At 38.0% G+C, this 14,210-nt stretch overlaps 2 protein-coding genes across 4 annotated transcripts; both read left to right on the top strand.

The window, feature by feature from the left end:
- The first annotated feature begins 4,895 nt into the window (after positions 1-4,895).
- On the top strand, positions 4,896-9,051 carry LOC113761118 (transmembrane protein 87A). Its single transcript, XM_027303964.1, has 5 exons — positions 4,896-5,335; positions 6,182-7,118; positions 7,229-7,324; positions 8,236-8,372; positions 8,555-9,051. The coding sequence occupies exons 1-5, from the start codon at positions 5,097-5,099 to the stop codon at positions 8,688-8,690; spliced, it is 1,545 nt and encodes a 514-aa protein (XP_027159765.1). The 5' UTR covers positions 4,896-5,096; the 3' UTR covers positions 8,691-9,051.
- Positions 9,052-9,766: 715 nt separating this feature from the next.
- Positions 9,767-13,791, top strand: LOC113761119 (partner of Y14 and mago). 3 transcript variants are annotated; one of them, XM_027303967.1, is made up of 6 exons: positions 9,767-9,910; positions 10,062-10,318; positions 10,401-10,523; positions 10,881-11,105; positions 12,158-12,321; positions 13,289-13,791. In XM_027303967.1, exons 2-5 carry the CDS (start codon positions 10,091-10,093, stop codon positions 12,305-12,307), a joined length of 726 nt encoding a protein of 241 aa, XP_027159768.1. In that variant the 5' UTR covers positions 9,767-9,910; positions 10,062-10,090; the 3' UTR covers positions 12,308-12,321; positions 13,289-13,791. The 3 variants fall into 3 exon arrangements, with proteins under 3 accessions (XP_027159768.1, XP_027159767.1, XP_027159766.1); XM_027303966.1 differs by lacking the exon at positions 13,289-13,791 and adding an exon at positions 12,615-13,282 and having other exon boundaries at positions 9,768-9,910; XM_027303965.1 differs by lacking the exon at positions 13,289-13,791 and having other exon boundaries at positions 9,768-9,910; positions 12,158-12,423.
- The last annotated feature ends 419 nt before the right edge of the window (positions 13,792-14,210 follow it).

Genomic DNA, 14,210 nt, shown 5'->3' with positions numbered 1-14,210 from the left:
CACACTTCAAAATATCTAATACACAAAAAACTTTCTCTTTTCTTCTTTTTTCTCCCCCACCCCAATCCACCACACCATCATCGCCGGCCACCACCTCCGCCGCCACCTATTCCGGTGCCGGCATTCCTTTTTTTTTTCCCTTCCTTTCTCCCTCTCTCTCTCCCCCTCTTCCTCTCCCTTCCCTCCCCTCTCCCCCTCTTCTCCCCCTCCCCACCAACGTTGAACAGTCGCCGCCAACCCTCATCCACCAACGCTCGCTGTCCAACCCTCGCCGCGTGCCACCCGCCGCTTCCTCCATTCTCTCTCCCTCACAACCCACAGCAGCCATGACTGCCGACGCAACCCGCGGCAGCCACGTACCGCCGACGCAACCCGTGGCTACTAATGTTCGCCGACAGTCCCGAACCCAATCTAATAACCCATTGCACAAAAAAGGAGATGGAGAAGAGGGGGAGAGGGAGATGGAGAAGATGGGGAGAGAAAGAGCAAAAAAAAAAAAATTTGTGCACGCCATGGCTGCTAGTTCTCTGACTTCGAGAGAGAGAGGGGGAAGGTGAAAGGGAGTAGAGGGGAGCAGAGAGGGAGAAGAGGGGAAGAGAAAAAGAAAGAAAAAATTTGAACAAGGCTGTTGGTTCGTCGGAGGCAGAGGTAACGGGGGAAGGAAGAAGAAAAAGAAGAAGAAGAAGAGGAAAGAAAAAAAAAGAAAAAGAAAAGAAAGAGAAAAAGAAAGAAAAAAAATCGTAGGACCATGGTTGCTGGTTCGTCGGAGGCAGAGGTTAACGGGGGAGGGAAAGGGTAGGGGAAAGGAAGAAGAAAAAGAAGAAGAAGAAGAGGAAAGAAAAGAAAAAGGAATGAAAGAAAAAAAAATTCCAAAAAAGTTTTTCATCTTAAAAAATTTTTTCAAAAACTTTTACAATGCACTACAGTAAAATTTTAGACAAACTTCTAAAAAACTCAGGTTCCAAACGGGGTATTGGCAAAGAAGACATCAAAGAGAAATTTTTCATGTTATAAAGTCAAATTAGAATATGACATACTTTTCCTTAGAAATGTCTTTTGACAAATGATTTTTTCCTACCATTATATGGATTTCTCAAAACTTATTAGAAATTATGTGCAATTTATGCTATCTAGGCCCTTTTACTAGCCTCGAAGATTCATTTAGATTGCTTGTTCCATATAAGTTCATTATACAGTTCTTTGTGCGCAAGTGTTAAAAGAGTAGCAAATTGGAACAGACAACTCCTTTTGAAATCTAGGGCCATCTGAAGAATCAGAGTCATGCCATGTTTGTGGATCAAGGCTGGGAGAAAAGGAAACTCTCAATGATCATGAACAATCAAACGGAGAGAGTCGGAGTAACCAAATAACTGAGCCTGATCAGTCCTCACTCTTGAAAAATGCTGCAATGTCTGGATCAAATTCAGCTTCCAAGACAGCATCCTCTGCGAACTACATTAAGAAGCAAAATGTGCATGGTAAGATTCTTTCAACCATGCGTTCGCTTTGTTTGATACTCAATAGACTTCAAACATTATGACTCTAACTACTTTTATTCCATGGTAATTATTGGTGCCGTGTCAATTTATTTGTGAACACTGTAACATTTTTTGTGATAGGAGATCATTTGAAAATCTTATTTAGAATAGCATTGTAGTGCTCTTTATGATGTAATATATTTTAGATAAAAATGTAGTTAGGAGCATAAAAAGATGATTGAAAAATGCGTTTATGATGTAAATAGAATAATATTTTTTTAAAAATCATGTATCCAAACGCACTCGATCTTAAATTTTCAATAGTAATTTACCATGCAAAATATTGGTATTGATTTAGTCAAACAAGGTCATATCCATCATCAACCAACCAGGCCATGGAGGTTTGGCAGTACTTATATTCAGTAGTCTCTTTTACAGAAGTTGTACATACCAATTGAAGCTAATTTTAGACGGCTCCATTCATGGCGAACAAGATGTTGCCTTTTCATTAACAGAAATTGTCCAACCTCCTCTAGGGTTTCTTACCAAACGAAAAAGGCCAGTGGTTGAACGACTACTTTCGCCCCCTCCCGAAAGAATTCCAGAACAAATTTGCAATGATCTGCAAGGTTTAGCAATCTCTCGGAGTCAGAGTAAAGATGGAGAAGATGTACTAGTATATCAGCGTGCCAATCATTACATACCAGAGAAAGAGATTGGCCTCGGATGCATGGTGTTACTACAGTCGGCTGTTTCTCCTCCCATAGACTCTAGGTCAGAATTTCCAGCCGTGTCCGCAATCAATGCTCGTTCTTCCAAAAAATCTAAGCCAAAGCCATCAACTGGAGGCAGACGGCGAGATTCTTCTCCGGCGAGCCACGAAGTAAAAGCTCCACCTGGGCTCACACCACCTGTGTTTACTTCCAAGGTTTCTAAGGATTCACTCGTGCCCCGATCACTTGCTTCTCTTTCTAAGGATACCAAACTGGATTCTCGAGAAGTTCTTAGATTTCAGCAACTCGGGCGAAAATGCTCATCTCAAGAAAACAACAATTCATTGACTGATGTTCCTGTAAAAGAAGAGTCTCAGTAGTGTGCTTATTTTATGTAATAAAAACAAATTTATCTTTCTCTTATCCTGATTATGGTACTTTGTATTAACTTATACTGGATCTTTACTAGTTTTAAATGTGTTTTTAATATCATTTTCTAGTACTGTTATTGTCAATGTGGATTTTTGGGATCCAATGTATTGATTTTGGTCTGCACGTTTGATAGTCTCATAGTCGTTGTTCTTCTCACTTTCTCTGGACAGAAATCTTTGAACTTTACCTAATAGCAGCAAAAGTGGCTAAGTTACCAGCGGAAACCATAATTGTGAGCTTAGCAGTGTGGATTTGCACAATAATACGACGTAGACAAATTAACAACGAGGATAGAGGACAGGCCCCTTCTCATTTATTGGATGTTGTTAATGACACAGACCGGGGGATGAACTTGTAGCTATTGGTCAACTTGTGGAAGAGTGCATTTGGGGGATTCTCGGCAGCTAAAGCCAGTTGTTTATCCTTTAGCAAAATAATAGAACGAAAGTACCATCAAACTGGATCAAGCTCAAAAAACTTCCCCCCAAATCTCCTCTCTTTCCTCACTCATTTTTTTTCAAATTTTTATTTTGTCATGATATTAATTACTTTTGTTCATTATTATTATTATTATTTGTTGGTTTTATCTTATCATTTTATTTCATCTTAGTTTGTTAATTTACTCATTTTTCAGCATTACCAATTTATGACAAGTTTTAACCTCTTTTCTTACTTTTCCAAAATGAAATTTTAAATTTACACATGAAAAAATGTTAAAGGTTCAAAATTTTTGAATTAAATTTTTATATTAACTTTTATAGTACTTAGTTCAAATTTTTATATTCTTATTGTTTAATTATTAAATAGTATGTAATTTTGCGACACAGAGTACAGATGGGAAAAAATTGATAATTAGACTTATTGTGCATTATAAGTAAATATTTAAAACTAATGATGGTTGCAAATGATGGTATAAATTGATAACTTTGTTTGCAAAAATGAATTTACAAAAAGTTAAAATAAATGGATTGTAAATGGGTAATTGGATTACCCAATTTATTTTTTGACTTATTCATTTATATCCATCTAATTAAATGAGTATAAATGGGTTGACTCACTTATACACATCACCCATTTTATCCAATTCAAATCCGCTCAAATCATCCATTCTGACACCTTTGCAGCCAACCACAAAAAGAGAGAGAGATAGAGAGAAGCTTATTAATCAGGCAAATCTGTTAAAACGTGGATTTGGGCACAAACGATTGTTAGGTCAATCGTTTTTGTCTGTTTTGTCCAATTTTACAACATGTACATTTATTTTTTCAAGGTGTAATTCATTTTGAACACAATGTAAATATAAAAAAATTTTTGTGACTCTCATGCATGATGTTAAAAATGATATACATATAATGATTTGACTCTTATATTTTTTTGATCAATCATGACCATGAACCTTTCAAGACGGTCATTTTGATGATTGCTCCTGTCGCAGCAGAGCCATTAAAATGTACTTGTCTTCAGCTTAAAGTTAAATCGAATAATATTGGTGAATTACGTACTAAATCAAATGAAATGATGTCAGAGACAATTTTGATGCTGCAATAGAGAGGCTGCTTTTCATTTACTAATGCATAGGAAGCAATTTCTAAGCATAAGGCACCATAGCTAAGCATCTTTCTCGGTTATAAGCCACTTAAATTAATTTCTTAATTTCAGTTTCACCCAATACAACATTTTAGTTAAGAATAAATCAATTTTTTTTTCCAATTTCAACCTTTACGAATTTTTAGGAGAGGGTTTCTAGTATTTGACACTTTTCTAATTTTTAGGTGAGATTTACTGGTATTTAAAACTTTTCCAGATGAAGTTTTTTGAAATTGGAATTGCATGCTACGATTTATTTACCATACCGAAAGGCGAAAACAAGCAAGAGATGAAGCAGTAAATTCTAGTAGTAGTACTTCCTAATAATTTCTTTGTCATTATGACCAGTGATAAAAAACCACTGGTTCAAAGGCTGGTGGCCACCATCAATGCATTAAAATTTGGTAGAGCGGGACACCAATTTTCCATATTAAAAGTGGCTCTACTTAAAAATTCAGGTGGATACATAGTGCATCCGTCTGATTCAGTGGTTTAGTCCCTTTCGAATTATCTTTGTACCTCTTCAGATCCTTTTTCCCTCACCCCTAGTAGTGTAGGATAATTTATCGTATCGATAAAAAAAAAAAAAAATCAGTGACGAAACCTTGCAATTTAATACTAATATATTGAACAATAACCAATACACAACCGGGATATGATATCGCAAAAAGATATTTGAGGAAGAGCTGGATGCAGGAGCCAAATTGTGGCGAGCTATATTAAAAAACACGCCTTCACACCTTGCTTGAAGCTGACATATTTTGAGTTCCCTTACTTTCCTCACTGCAATCTGCATCAAATTCGCGGATCCAAATACTACTCAACTCATTTCTCTTCCTTCCGATTTTAACTCTCCTTTGTTGTCTCCCTCGCGGCTCGCGCCACAATGCGCTGGCCGAGCAATATTTGCACTTCAGTTCTCCGCTTCCTCGTCATTGTATTAATATCAGCCGTCAGATCAGCTGAAGCCTCAATCCACGACTACCATGGAGATCCATTCCGAGAAGTCGGCAATGCTTACCTACTCTCCGGTGGCAGCGAAGGCATCCTCGCATCTCAGTCCTCCCCTCCGTCGACACGCCGCGGATTCCACTCCGCCGTTCATGATGGTCTCTCTTACATCCGGTAATTTCTCGTTAGCAGTACACTTGGTAACTATTTTTCGAATGACTGTTTCCTTCATGCCTTTTTTTTGGGTGCAATTGATCGAGATTTGGTCAGATCTAATTAAACAATTTGGATGCATGGGTCAAAATTTGGAGCATTTTGCTTAGTAGCCGGTGATTGGAAGAGAGTGGATATTTTAGTTCAGAAGTAGCCTTTTTTGAACTTCAGTGAGTGAAGTAGCGCGAACTCCACAAACTATGACTGGGTTTCCAAATTCAGGAATACAATTAAATTCTCGTTAGTGGCATTAAGTAAAGTTTATGACCGATCTTATCAAAATCGAGAAAGGTATAAAATTTCCTATATTCTCGGCGACTTTGTTACTTTATTGGGGCTTGTGATCCTCGGAAGCTACATAAGATGACAAGTTCTATGGGTTATTTGAGTTTGAAGTCCTGACACTGGAATTTTGAAATAATTATTTTTCTCTCTTTTAGCTTTTTTGGAATGTTTTAGTATCAGTTCCAATCTATGCTGTTGGATAAAATAGTTCTTCAAAGTCCCTGTGTACTTATGGTGGGAAATTTGTATTCTATAGTATTCTTCGAAGTTATTGCGACTGGAAAATGAGAAGGCTGGTCAATGGAAACCGTGAGTACGAGTTTACTTGGTTTTGGAGACAAAACCAAAGTTTGATGAATTAGACCTGGCCATTTTTAGTTGTTGAGCACGATAGAATTTGAAGTGTACCAAGATTTTGTAATAAATTTTCTGACCCTCGTATGCTAGTTCTGCATTTTTCTTGTTTATGTGAGCACGTTCATTAGCTCTGTTTACTGAAAGGTTAAGAATTAAATAATATAGGTTTGAGAATATCACATTTTGGAGGGGTAGATCTGCTGCAGACCAGCACCCTGAAATGGCATACAGTAGTGGATTGGTACAAGTTGTAATTTTTGAGGCAGCTGATCGGGATAATATTGGTGGTTCGCCTTATGGTGGGCAGAGGTCTATTTGCTGCACCCCAGATCTTGCAAAACTGGAAGGCTGTAAGCAAGGAGAGGTGATTAGGATACCTTCGGCAACTGATATTAACTGGCCTGTTGTTTTGAACGTGCATTTCAGAGGAAATTTGTTGTCTGCCCGCATGAAAAATAAGGAGGCCTATATAAGAAAGACTGGGATGTACAACTTGTTCTTTATCTCATGTGATCCAAAGCTCAAGGGATTGAAGGTGACTGGAAGGACATTATGGAAAAATCCTGATGGATACTTACCTGGTAGAATGTCTCCTCTCATGAAGTTTTATGTGTTTATGTCTGTTGCTTATGCAGTCCTCAGTGCCATATGGTTTTTTCAGTATGTGAGATATTGGAAAGATGTTTTGCAACTTCAGCACTGCATTGCTGTTGTTATCGCTCTTGGATTGCTTGAGATGATTTTCTGGTACTTTGATTATGCATTCTTCAACAGCACTGGAACAAGACCTGCAGGAATTACAACCTTGGTTGTAACAATTGGAGCCATTAGGAAGACCCTTCTTCGTCTTCTTATTCTTTCAGTTGCAATGGGCTTTGGTGTTGTCCGTCCTACTCTTGGCGGACTTACCACAAAGGTGCTGCTTCTCGGAATAACTTACTTCTTGGCATCTGAATTGCTTAATATTGCCGAGTATGTTGGAACCATAAACGATATAGCAGGACGAGCTAGAGTCTTTCTGGTCCTTCCTGATGCATTGCTGGATGCATTTTTGATCTTGTGGATTTTTACTTCTCTTTCGAAGACATTGGAGCAGCTACAGGTTCTCCATATTTACATTAATTTTGTCTTGAAAATAAATGGGAACTGTCATCCTTAATTCTTGTACTCTTCAACAGTGTACTGATCCATCTTGTCATACATGCTTTGCAGGCAAAAAGAAGTTCTGTAAAGTTGGATATCTACAGAAAATTTTCAAATGCATTGGCAGTGACAGTTATTGCTTCAGTTGCTTGGATATGTTATGAGGTAAATTGTTTGTTAGAATGAAACGCGTTTCAAATTTGTTCAAAATACATGGTGTGGCTTATGCTTGTGCCTTTTTATCCTGAAAATATTTAGTTACCTGTTAATTTTTACTAATGGGAGTCCCTTCTGAACTACTGTTGTCGATTGTTTGTTAAGTGATTCCTGAGAAGGAAATAATATTAGAATGTGGACTACATTTTCTAATTGTTTGGTTGCAAATTTAAGTCTTAAATTACTTGTCTATTGTAATTGTTTCTTATTCTTGATTTGTGGAAACTTTTATAAACTTTTGATGCTACAATTAGACCTGGGGATGTTACCTTCGAACAACATGTAATATTTTTCTTTGACTGATAACTATTTGGTTATTAGGGAACTTTTCAAAGATTGATTAATTAGTCATCTAATCAGTAAAGATGCCAGGAGAAGATTAAAATGTTTTCCGCAAGGACGCATGTCTAGCATTGATTGCAGTCCCTTATCAACTATGCAGCTGTAAATCGTCCTTGGGGCCCTGAGAAATCAGTTAACATGTCCACTGAAAGCACTTCATGAATCTGGACAAGTAAAATTCCGATGACATCTACTGTGGAAGATTTTTCAATTTATTAACACTGACAGGCTGAATGTTGGAAGAACAACAAGAGACGATGAGAAACTGTTTGCAATTCTTTCAATTTTTTTTTTTGTTTCCGTTCACGGCCCTGAACACTTTCTCAGTTATTTGGAAATGAGTAAATATGGGTTGTTATGTTTATTATGCTTGCTCGAACTGGAGGGTGAGAGGTCGAAGGATCATTGTGACCTTCAATCACCTGTTCTTTAGCTTAGCGAGGTACTTTGTTTCTAATATTTGTTAATTATTTCAGAATTTCTTATGCCTTTGCCATTGTTGTTCTTCACTGTTTCAGCTTTATTTCAAAGCAACAGATCCCTTCAACGAGAAGTGGCAGGGTGCTTGGATTATTACTGCCTTTTGGGACATTCTAGCATTCGCATTGCTATCTGTTATCTGCTACCTCTGGGCACCATCACTGAGCTGTCAACGGTAAGCTTTAGATTTTTTGAACTCCACAATTTTCAAATGTCACAAGTTAAGAAGGCATATGTATTGCCATGAAGCTGCAAAAGTTGTGCAGGCTTCATTGTTGAACTTTCTGACTGGTACTCTATTCCCCTTTTTGACCTTTTCCTTCTTGGTTCGTTCTTCTGACATTGCAATATCACCAGTTACGCTTATGCTGGTGAAAAAGGTGACGAGCTTGATGATGAAGAAAGTGAAGCACTGTGCAGAGAAGGTGATATCAGTCTAGTGAAACAGGATAGAAAGGAAGATAGTGACTCCTCTGACTTAGAAGACGACTGATAGGAGGTTTAAAGTGGGGGAACTATTGCTGTGAGTAACCATCTGCCGCATTCAAGGATCACCTCATGGTGCAACAAGCGATAACAAATTGGGTGTGAGGCCAACTTCTCTGACTTGATGAATAGTGACTTGGTGGGATCAATTTTTCGATTGTATAGATGAAGTGTGTTGTTTGTTGCTTTGTATCAATTGAAAGCATGAAATCCTAGAGAAAGGAAGTCTTGGTGCATCAGAATGATGTTATTCATGTAAAAGTTTTGTTGTCGCCATTATAGTGAGTTCATAACAAGGTAGACCCCTGTATACTTGCTTTTCGGAATGAAAAGAAGGGTCTGAACAAAACACGGCCAGTTCTGAAGAAGCCATGTCAAATTCGGTCTTGTCTTCTCTTTATTCTTGGTCATGTTGGAACAGCTTGCTGTGTGTAAGGATGCGCATATGTTGATGCCACGACTGAGGAGTATTTTGGAGAAAAATGTGCCATTTTCTGGGTAAAAAAACTATTTATGGTAGTATCGTAGATGATGTGCTTCTGAAGTTGCAAATTGTTTGTATGAGATTTGAGAATGTATGCGTTTGCGATACAGACCAGTGTGTACTAAAAAAAAAAAAAAATCAATTTCACCCCTCATTTTCCTCAACACATTCTCTATTGTGCCAAACCATTGAACTCAAAATCCTTCTGATTAGTCCTTTCTCATTATATATGTAGAAGTTTGATACCGTCGAAATTAAGTAGTAGGTGAGTAGTTTCGTTGTGTTTGGGTATTTCTCAAGAAGTAGAAGAATGACATCGCTAAAATTGACGATGATCTCTACAGATTGATTTGAACCTGTAATAAATGAATTCTAATTTTTTTTAATACTAATTGGTTTAGATCATACTATATGAATTGAATTCAAATCATACATATGTACATATATTCAACGCTGTAAATTAAAAAAATATGATTACATTAATAGCGTATACAAAGTTAATACATATTCTCGAAATAGGAGCGAATCATACGGCCAAGTGTGATTGGCTCAATAATTAAATCACAGATCAAACGACGGAGGGCCTAATGGACTCCCCGGAGAAAATGTGGGCCGGGAAACATGGTAGTTGTAGGTACTTTAGATTGGGCTGATTGGTTTACTAGATTGACGTGGTCGAGTTCCCCGACCACACCCCGACGAACACAGTCTACGTGGAACAACGAAAGTAAACATCAGCTCCGGTAAACCAATTCAGTGATGCTCTAATCACTTGCCTTTTAAAAAAAAAAAAAAAAATTTTTGTCATCTGTCTAAGTTGTCTTCCAATTTTACTCGTACATGATTAAATTTACTGAAATACAAATAAATACAGTATTTTTTTTCCACACACAGAAGAAATTTGTACTATTAAGTTAAACAAGATGGGGAGCAGGGCCAAGTACAATGGTGGCAGTGGTGTTGGCGGAGGAGGAGGCGGAGAAGACGAATTGAAGCAATTAACGGCTGAGCTGGGCAAAACCCTAAAAGAAGGAGAGAGAATACTGGCCCCAACTCGACGGCCCGACGGCACTCTCCGTAAGCCCATTAAGATTAGGGCGGGTTATGTTCCTCAAGAAGAAGTTGCCATTTATCAATCCAAAGGCTCCCTAGTAAGCCTCTTTAATCTATTTTTGTGTTTTTTGCTTTACTAAATTGCTAATATTTTCTTTGAATGGTGGATTATCATAACAGTGGAAAAAGGAGATGGCGTCGTTGCAGGATGTGCCGCCGGGGTACGATCCGGTGACGGATGCCTCCAAGCCCAAGACTAAATCCGCTAAGAGGAATGAACGAAAGAAGGAAAAGCGTTTGCAGGTTTTCTTTTCTATCCCTGCTTCTTTTATTTGGGGCACTTTTCTGGCTTTTCTGTAATGTGAATTACGGCTATTCTCATACTTAATTTATTGCCAGCAAAAGTTAATGTCGAATTTGTGTTTCAGTAATCACTACTATTATTAACTCCGTGACTGTTTAAATCTGCAATAAGAGTTCTAGAGATTACAAATCATCAAGGGTTTACCATATAATTCTTTAACAATTCGCTAGTATTAAAATGGGAACTTCTTGTAGTTATTATCGTTTTTTCATACTTGGAGTGATTTCCTTTTCTCTGCTTCTCCCATGCATTTTACCTTTCCGTTATGTGGGTTTAAGTTGTGTGACTAATGGCAGGCTGCTCTTGAAAAGGGTAAAGATTCTGAAAAAAATGATACCTCCTCGGTGGAAGATTCAAATAACGTGCTGGAGCCTGAAGGGACAATTGCATCCCAGATGAATGAGCTCAATATATCTTCAAATCCTTCCGTGGTTAATCCTCCTCCAAGTTCAGAAGAAAGTTTGACTCCAGCTGATCATGTTCAGGATATTGACAAGAAGATACGTGCATTGAAAAAGAAGGTAAAGCTGCAGTGGTTGTAGCTGCATGACTGACTGCATAGACTTCTTTAAGGTGTTTCGGACTTTATTTCTACATCTGATAATTTCCTTGGCACAATCTTTTGCGACTGAGAGTTACATGTTCTGGATAAGGTCATTTGTCATGAAAAGGGTAGGAGACAACCTCCACAAACTCAGAGAGAGAGAGAGAGAGGGAGATTATAGTAAATGGCATGGTTGCACCTATGTAAGAGGGGACTGCAAGTCTTGAAGAGGAAGCTGGTCCTCTAAGAGAAGTAGTGCAAAATCTAGAATTTCCATTTACCCCGAAATTTACGGTACACCAGCATGGGGTGATAGCTACTTCACCTCGCCAGCATGGGGTGATTGCTGCTTCACCTCGATTTATAAGGCTGAGGACTTGGGTGAGTGTCTGCTTGATGATGTGGTGGACTCATTTGTCACCTAAGTTACTTGTTTGTCATGTCATACCCTATTAAGATCATTCTATAAGGAGTATTAACATGCATATGCCACTATTGTCACTTGCAAATATCAGAACCTCCTGGTCTCACTCCTCATTTTTGCAGCAAATATGAGCACATTAACATCGCAGCGGCCAGCAACTTGTATAGTACAAGTTGCATGCAGGAAGAAATTTATGTTTATACCTGCAGGCTAACCCTGAAAGTGCTTGTGCCTAAATGGATCAGACTCCTAGATGGATAGTTTGAAGGAATTGACATTCTAATAATGTGAAACTCCTTGGCTGTTTTTATATGTAGCTTATACTTACTTGACAAAAGCTCTGAACGGTTTAACTTGGCACATAAGATATTATGCAAAAGGGGTAGTTGGTTCGACAAAAGAGTGAAACTGTTAAAGAGAGTTATGCTGAATTATTACACTTGCAGAAATATAAAATTCTAGCTGATTATTGATCCAAAAATCATTTCTTTTTTCCTTTACTTCTTTGGCCTACATTTTTTACACATATTAGGTTATATTACTTGTGATCTGCTTCCCAATCCATAGAAGTTAATTTCTGGCCGCATTCGTTCTCTATCCTGTAGATACGGTTGACAGAAGCTCAAAAGCAGAAAACCATGGAGCAAGAGATGAACCCAGAGCAGTTGGAGAAGGTAGCAAAATTAGAAGGTTGGTGTGAAGAGTTGAAGCTTCTGGAGGATAAGAAGGCTGAACTGGTTGCTGCAGCATCCTGATTTTATCATGTGTGGTAGGTTTACAAGACGCTGTTGATGCTAGTTATGTTGGTTGATGGAATGTAATCACTGCATGATAGATTTTTTTTCTTCTATCAAGATTTTGTTCTCATGAAGCCCTGCTCTCTCTCTCTCTCCCCACCACTCCCTCTCCCTCTCTTCCTTCCTCCCTCCCTCTCTCCCTGCAACACACAACACACACGCCCCAAAAGCAACTCCTTACTATTTTTTACAAGCAGAAGGTTTTTTTTTTCCTATATATTTTTTAATTTTTTCTTGAAGAACTTCTTCCCTTATTTTTTTTCAGGGACATCAAGCTTATAAAGTGTTAAATTCAAAAACTAAAAAGCTCGAACCAGTGTTGGACAGAAATTTGTTGGGCAAGTCAGATCTAGGCCTTTCTAATGTTAAAACAATTTTTGAACTCGTTGAATCGAACCTTCCCCAATGAGCTGTGAGAAGAATCTGATTCATTGATATAGCAATTGCCAACATAGTTATAATTTCTTTTGGTCTGTTTGATTGGCATATTTAGGCTAAATGAGACTGCTAACAAAGTGATGCACTTCCATTGGAGGCCTGATGGTAGACCTAAGTAGTGGGTCTGTTAGCATCTGCTGAAAACTGAATGTGGCTTACTAATAAGCATGGAAATGAAGCCAGCTTTTGGTAAGATTTATGGCACTGTCCAGAGAGAAGGGGGGGTCGATATGTGAGAGAGAGTGGCTAGGAAATATGGTGATACTTGGTAAGGGTCATAGGAACTGGAGCAATTGGCTTCAAAGCAGCGCTTTGAACAATTGATTTGTATCTTGAGAAACAGTAGGCCGCTCTGCAAGGGGCAGTCTTCAAAACGTAAAATACTGGCATAAAGTTAAAAGAAAAAAGAGAGGACCAGATGGTGAAAATCAAGTCTTAACAAATTTGGTGCACCACAATTTGACGTTGTTTCTTCTCCAAAATTGACGTTGTTGTGTGCAGAAGTTTTGCCCATTTATTTTGAGGCGTCTCTTCTCCGGATCACTCACAATCCGAGCGAGGGTTCTCAAACCTCTTTGAGCTGGATTCGGGATTTAGAATGGACTATGGAGTTGGAGCTTGTTTTTAACGCGGTCTTCTGGTTCTGGAGTTTTGAGTTTAATATCCCATCATCATCATCATGGAAAGGTTCTTCAGCAAGAGGGCATGCAGCATTCTCTCCTCCGCCATATTATTGTCTTTCAGTTTTGTTACCATTAGTGAAGAACGTAACAAATCCAAACATTTCTGTCCTGTTAGCAAAATAAACTGAACAATATCTCATAAATCCTAGTCTTGGGATTAGTGGTCAGAAAGTTGAACTTCTGCGTAATATAATAGATTAGGGCTTCGATCCTGACTACCGGCCAGGTTTGAAGCAGGGAGTGGGAACTCAACATAAAATTCTTGTCTTGATACCAAAGATAAATATAGGTGAAGGACAAATGAAGTTAACCCCTTTTGCTCTTTTTCTTGCGATAACATGGAGTGTATTTAGATTACACATTATTTCTACCGTATTTACATGCACTGACTTGATTGTATCATCAACATATTTTTTTAATTATATTTTTATCTAATATATATCATATCAAAAAAATACTACAACATTTTTTCAAAAAATTATATCAAATAATTTACTATAAAAAATATAGGGGGATTTTTCTAAGTGATGCAAGTCACGAGACAGCCGATGACCGCTCGTATTATAGCCCACAAGTAGTAAAAACTAGAAAGATAAAAAGAAATCGAAAAGGTCAATGTTGTGATTTGCGAGGTAGCCCAGGAGTTCATTAAAAATTGGGCTTCGCTTCTCCGGTTGATGTCATTTTTGTTCAGTTTAGCTGATGTAATTTTTACAATATTTGGTGTTAATATATAAGTA

The sequence above is a fragment of the Coffea eugenioides genome, chromosome 2 (assembly GCF_003713205.1).
Source record: "Coffea eugenioides isolate CCC68of chromosome 2, Ceug_1.0, whole genome shotgun sequence".
Lineage (NCBI taxonomy): Eukaryota > Viridiplantae > Streptophyta > Magnoliopsida > Gentianales > Rubiaceae > Coffea > Coffea eugenioides.
This window is presented reverse-complemented; position numbering and strand designations above follow the sequence as displayed.

Bases quoted from the DNA above. Each gene is read 5' to 3' on its own strand.
- LOC113761118 (XM_027303964.1), top strand. From the start codon at position 5,097: ATGCGCTGGCCGAGCAATATTTGCACTTCAGTTCTCCGCTTCCTCGTC. The intron at 7,325-8,235 runs GTAAATTGTTTG...TCACTGTTTCAG, and splicing joins TTGCTTGGATATGTTATGAG to CTTTATTTCAAAGCAACAGA. The intron at 8,373-8,554 runs GTAAGCTTTAGA...CAATATCACCAG, and splicing joins CCATCACTGAGCTGTCAACG to TTACGCTTATGCTGGTGAAA.
- LOC113761119 (XM_027303967.1), top strand. From the start codon at position 10,091: ATGGGGAGCAGGGCCAAGTACAATGGTGGCAGTGGTGTTGGCGGAGGA. The intron at 10,524-10,880 runs GTTTTCTTTTCT...GACTAATGGCAG, and splicing joins AGAAGGAAAAGCGTTTGCAG to GCTGCTCTTGAAAAGGGTAA. The intron at 11,106-12,157 runs GTAAAGCTGCAG...TCTATCCTGTAG, and splicing joins TACGTGCATTGAAAAAGAAG to ATACGGTTGACAGAAGCTCA.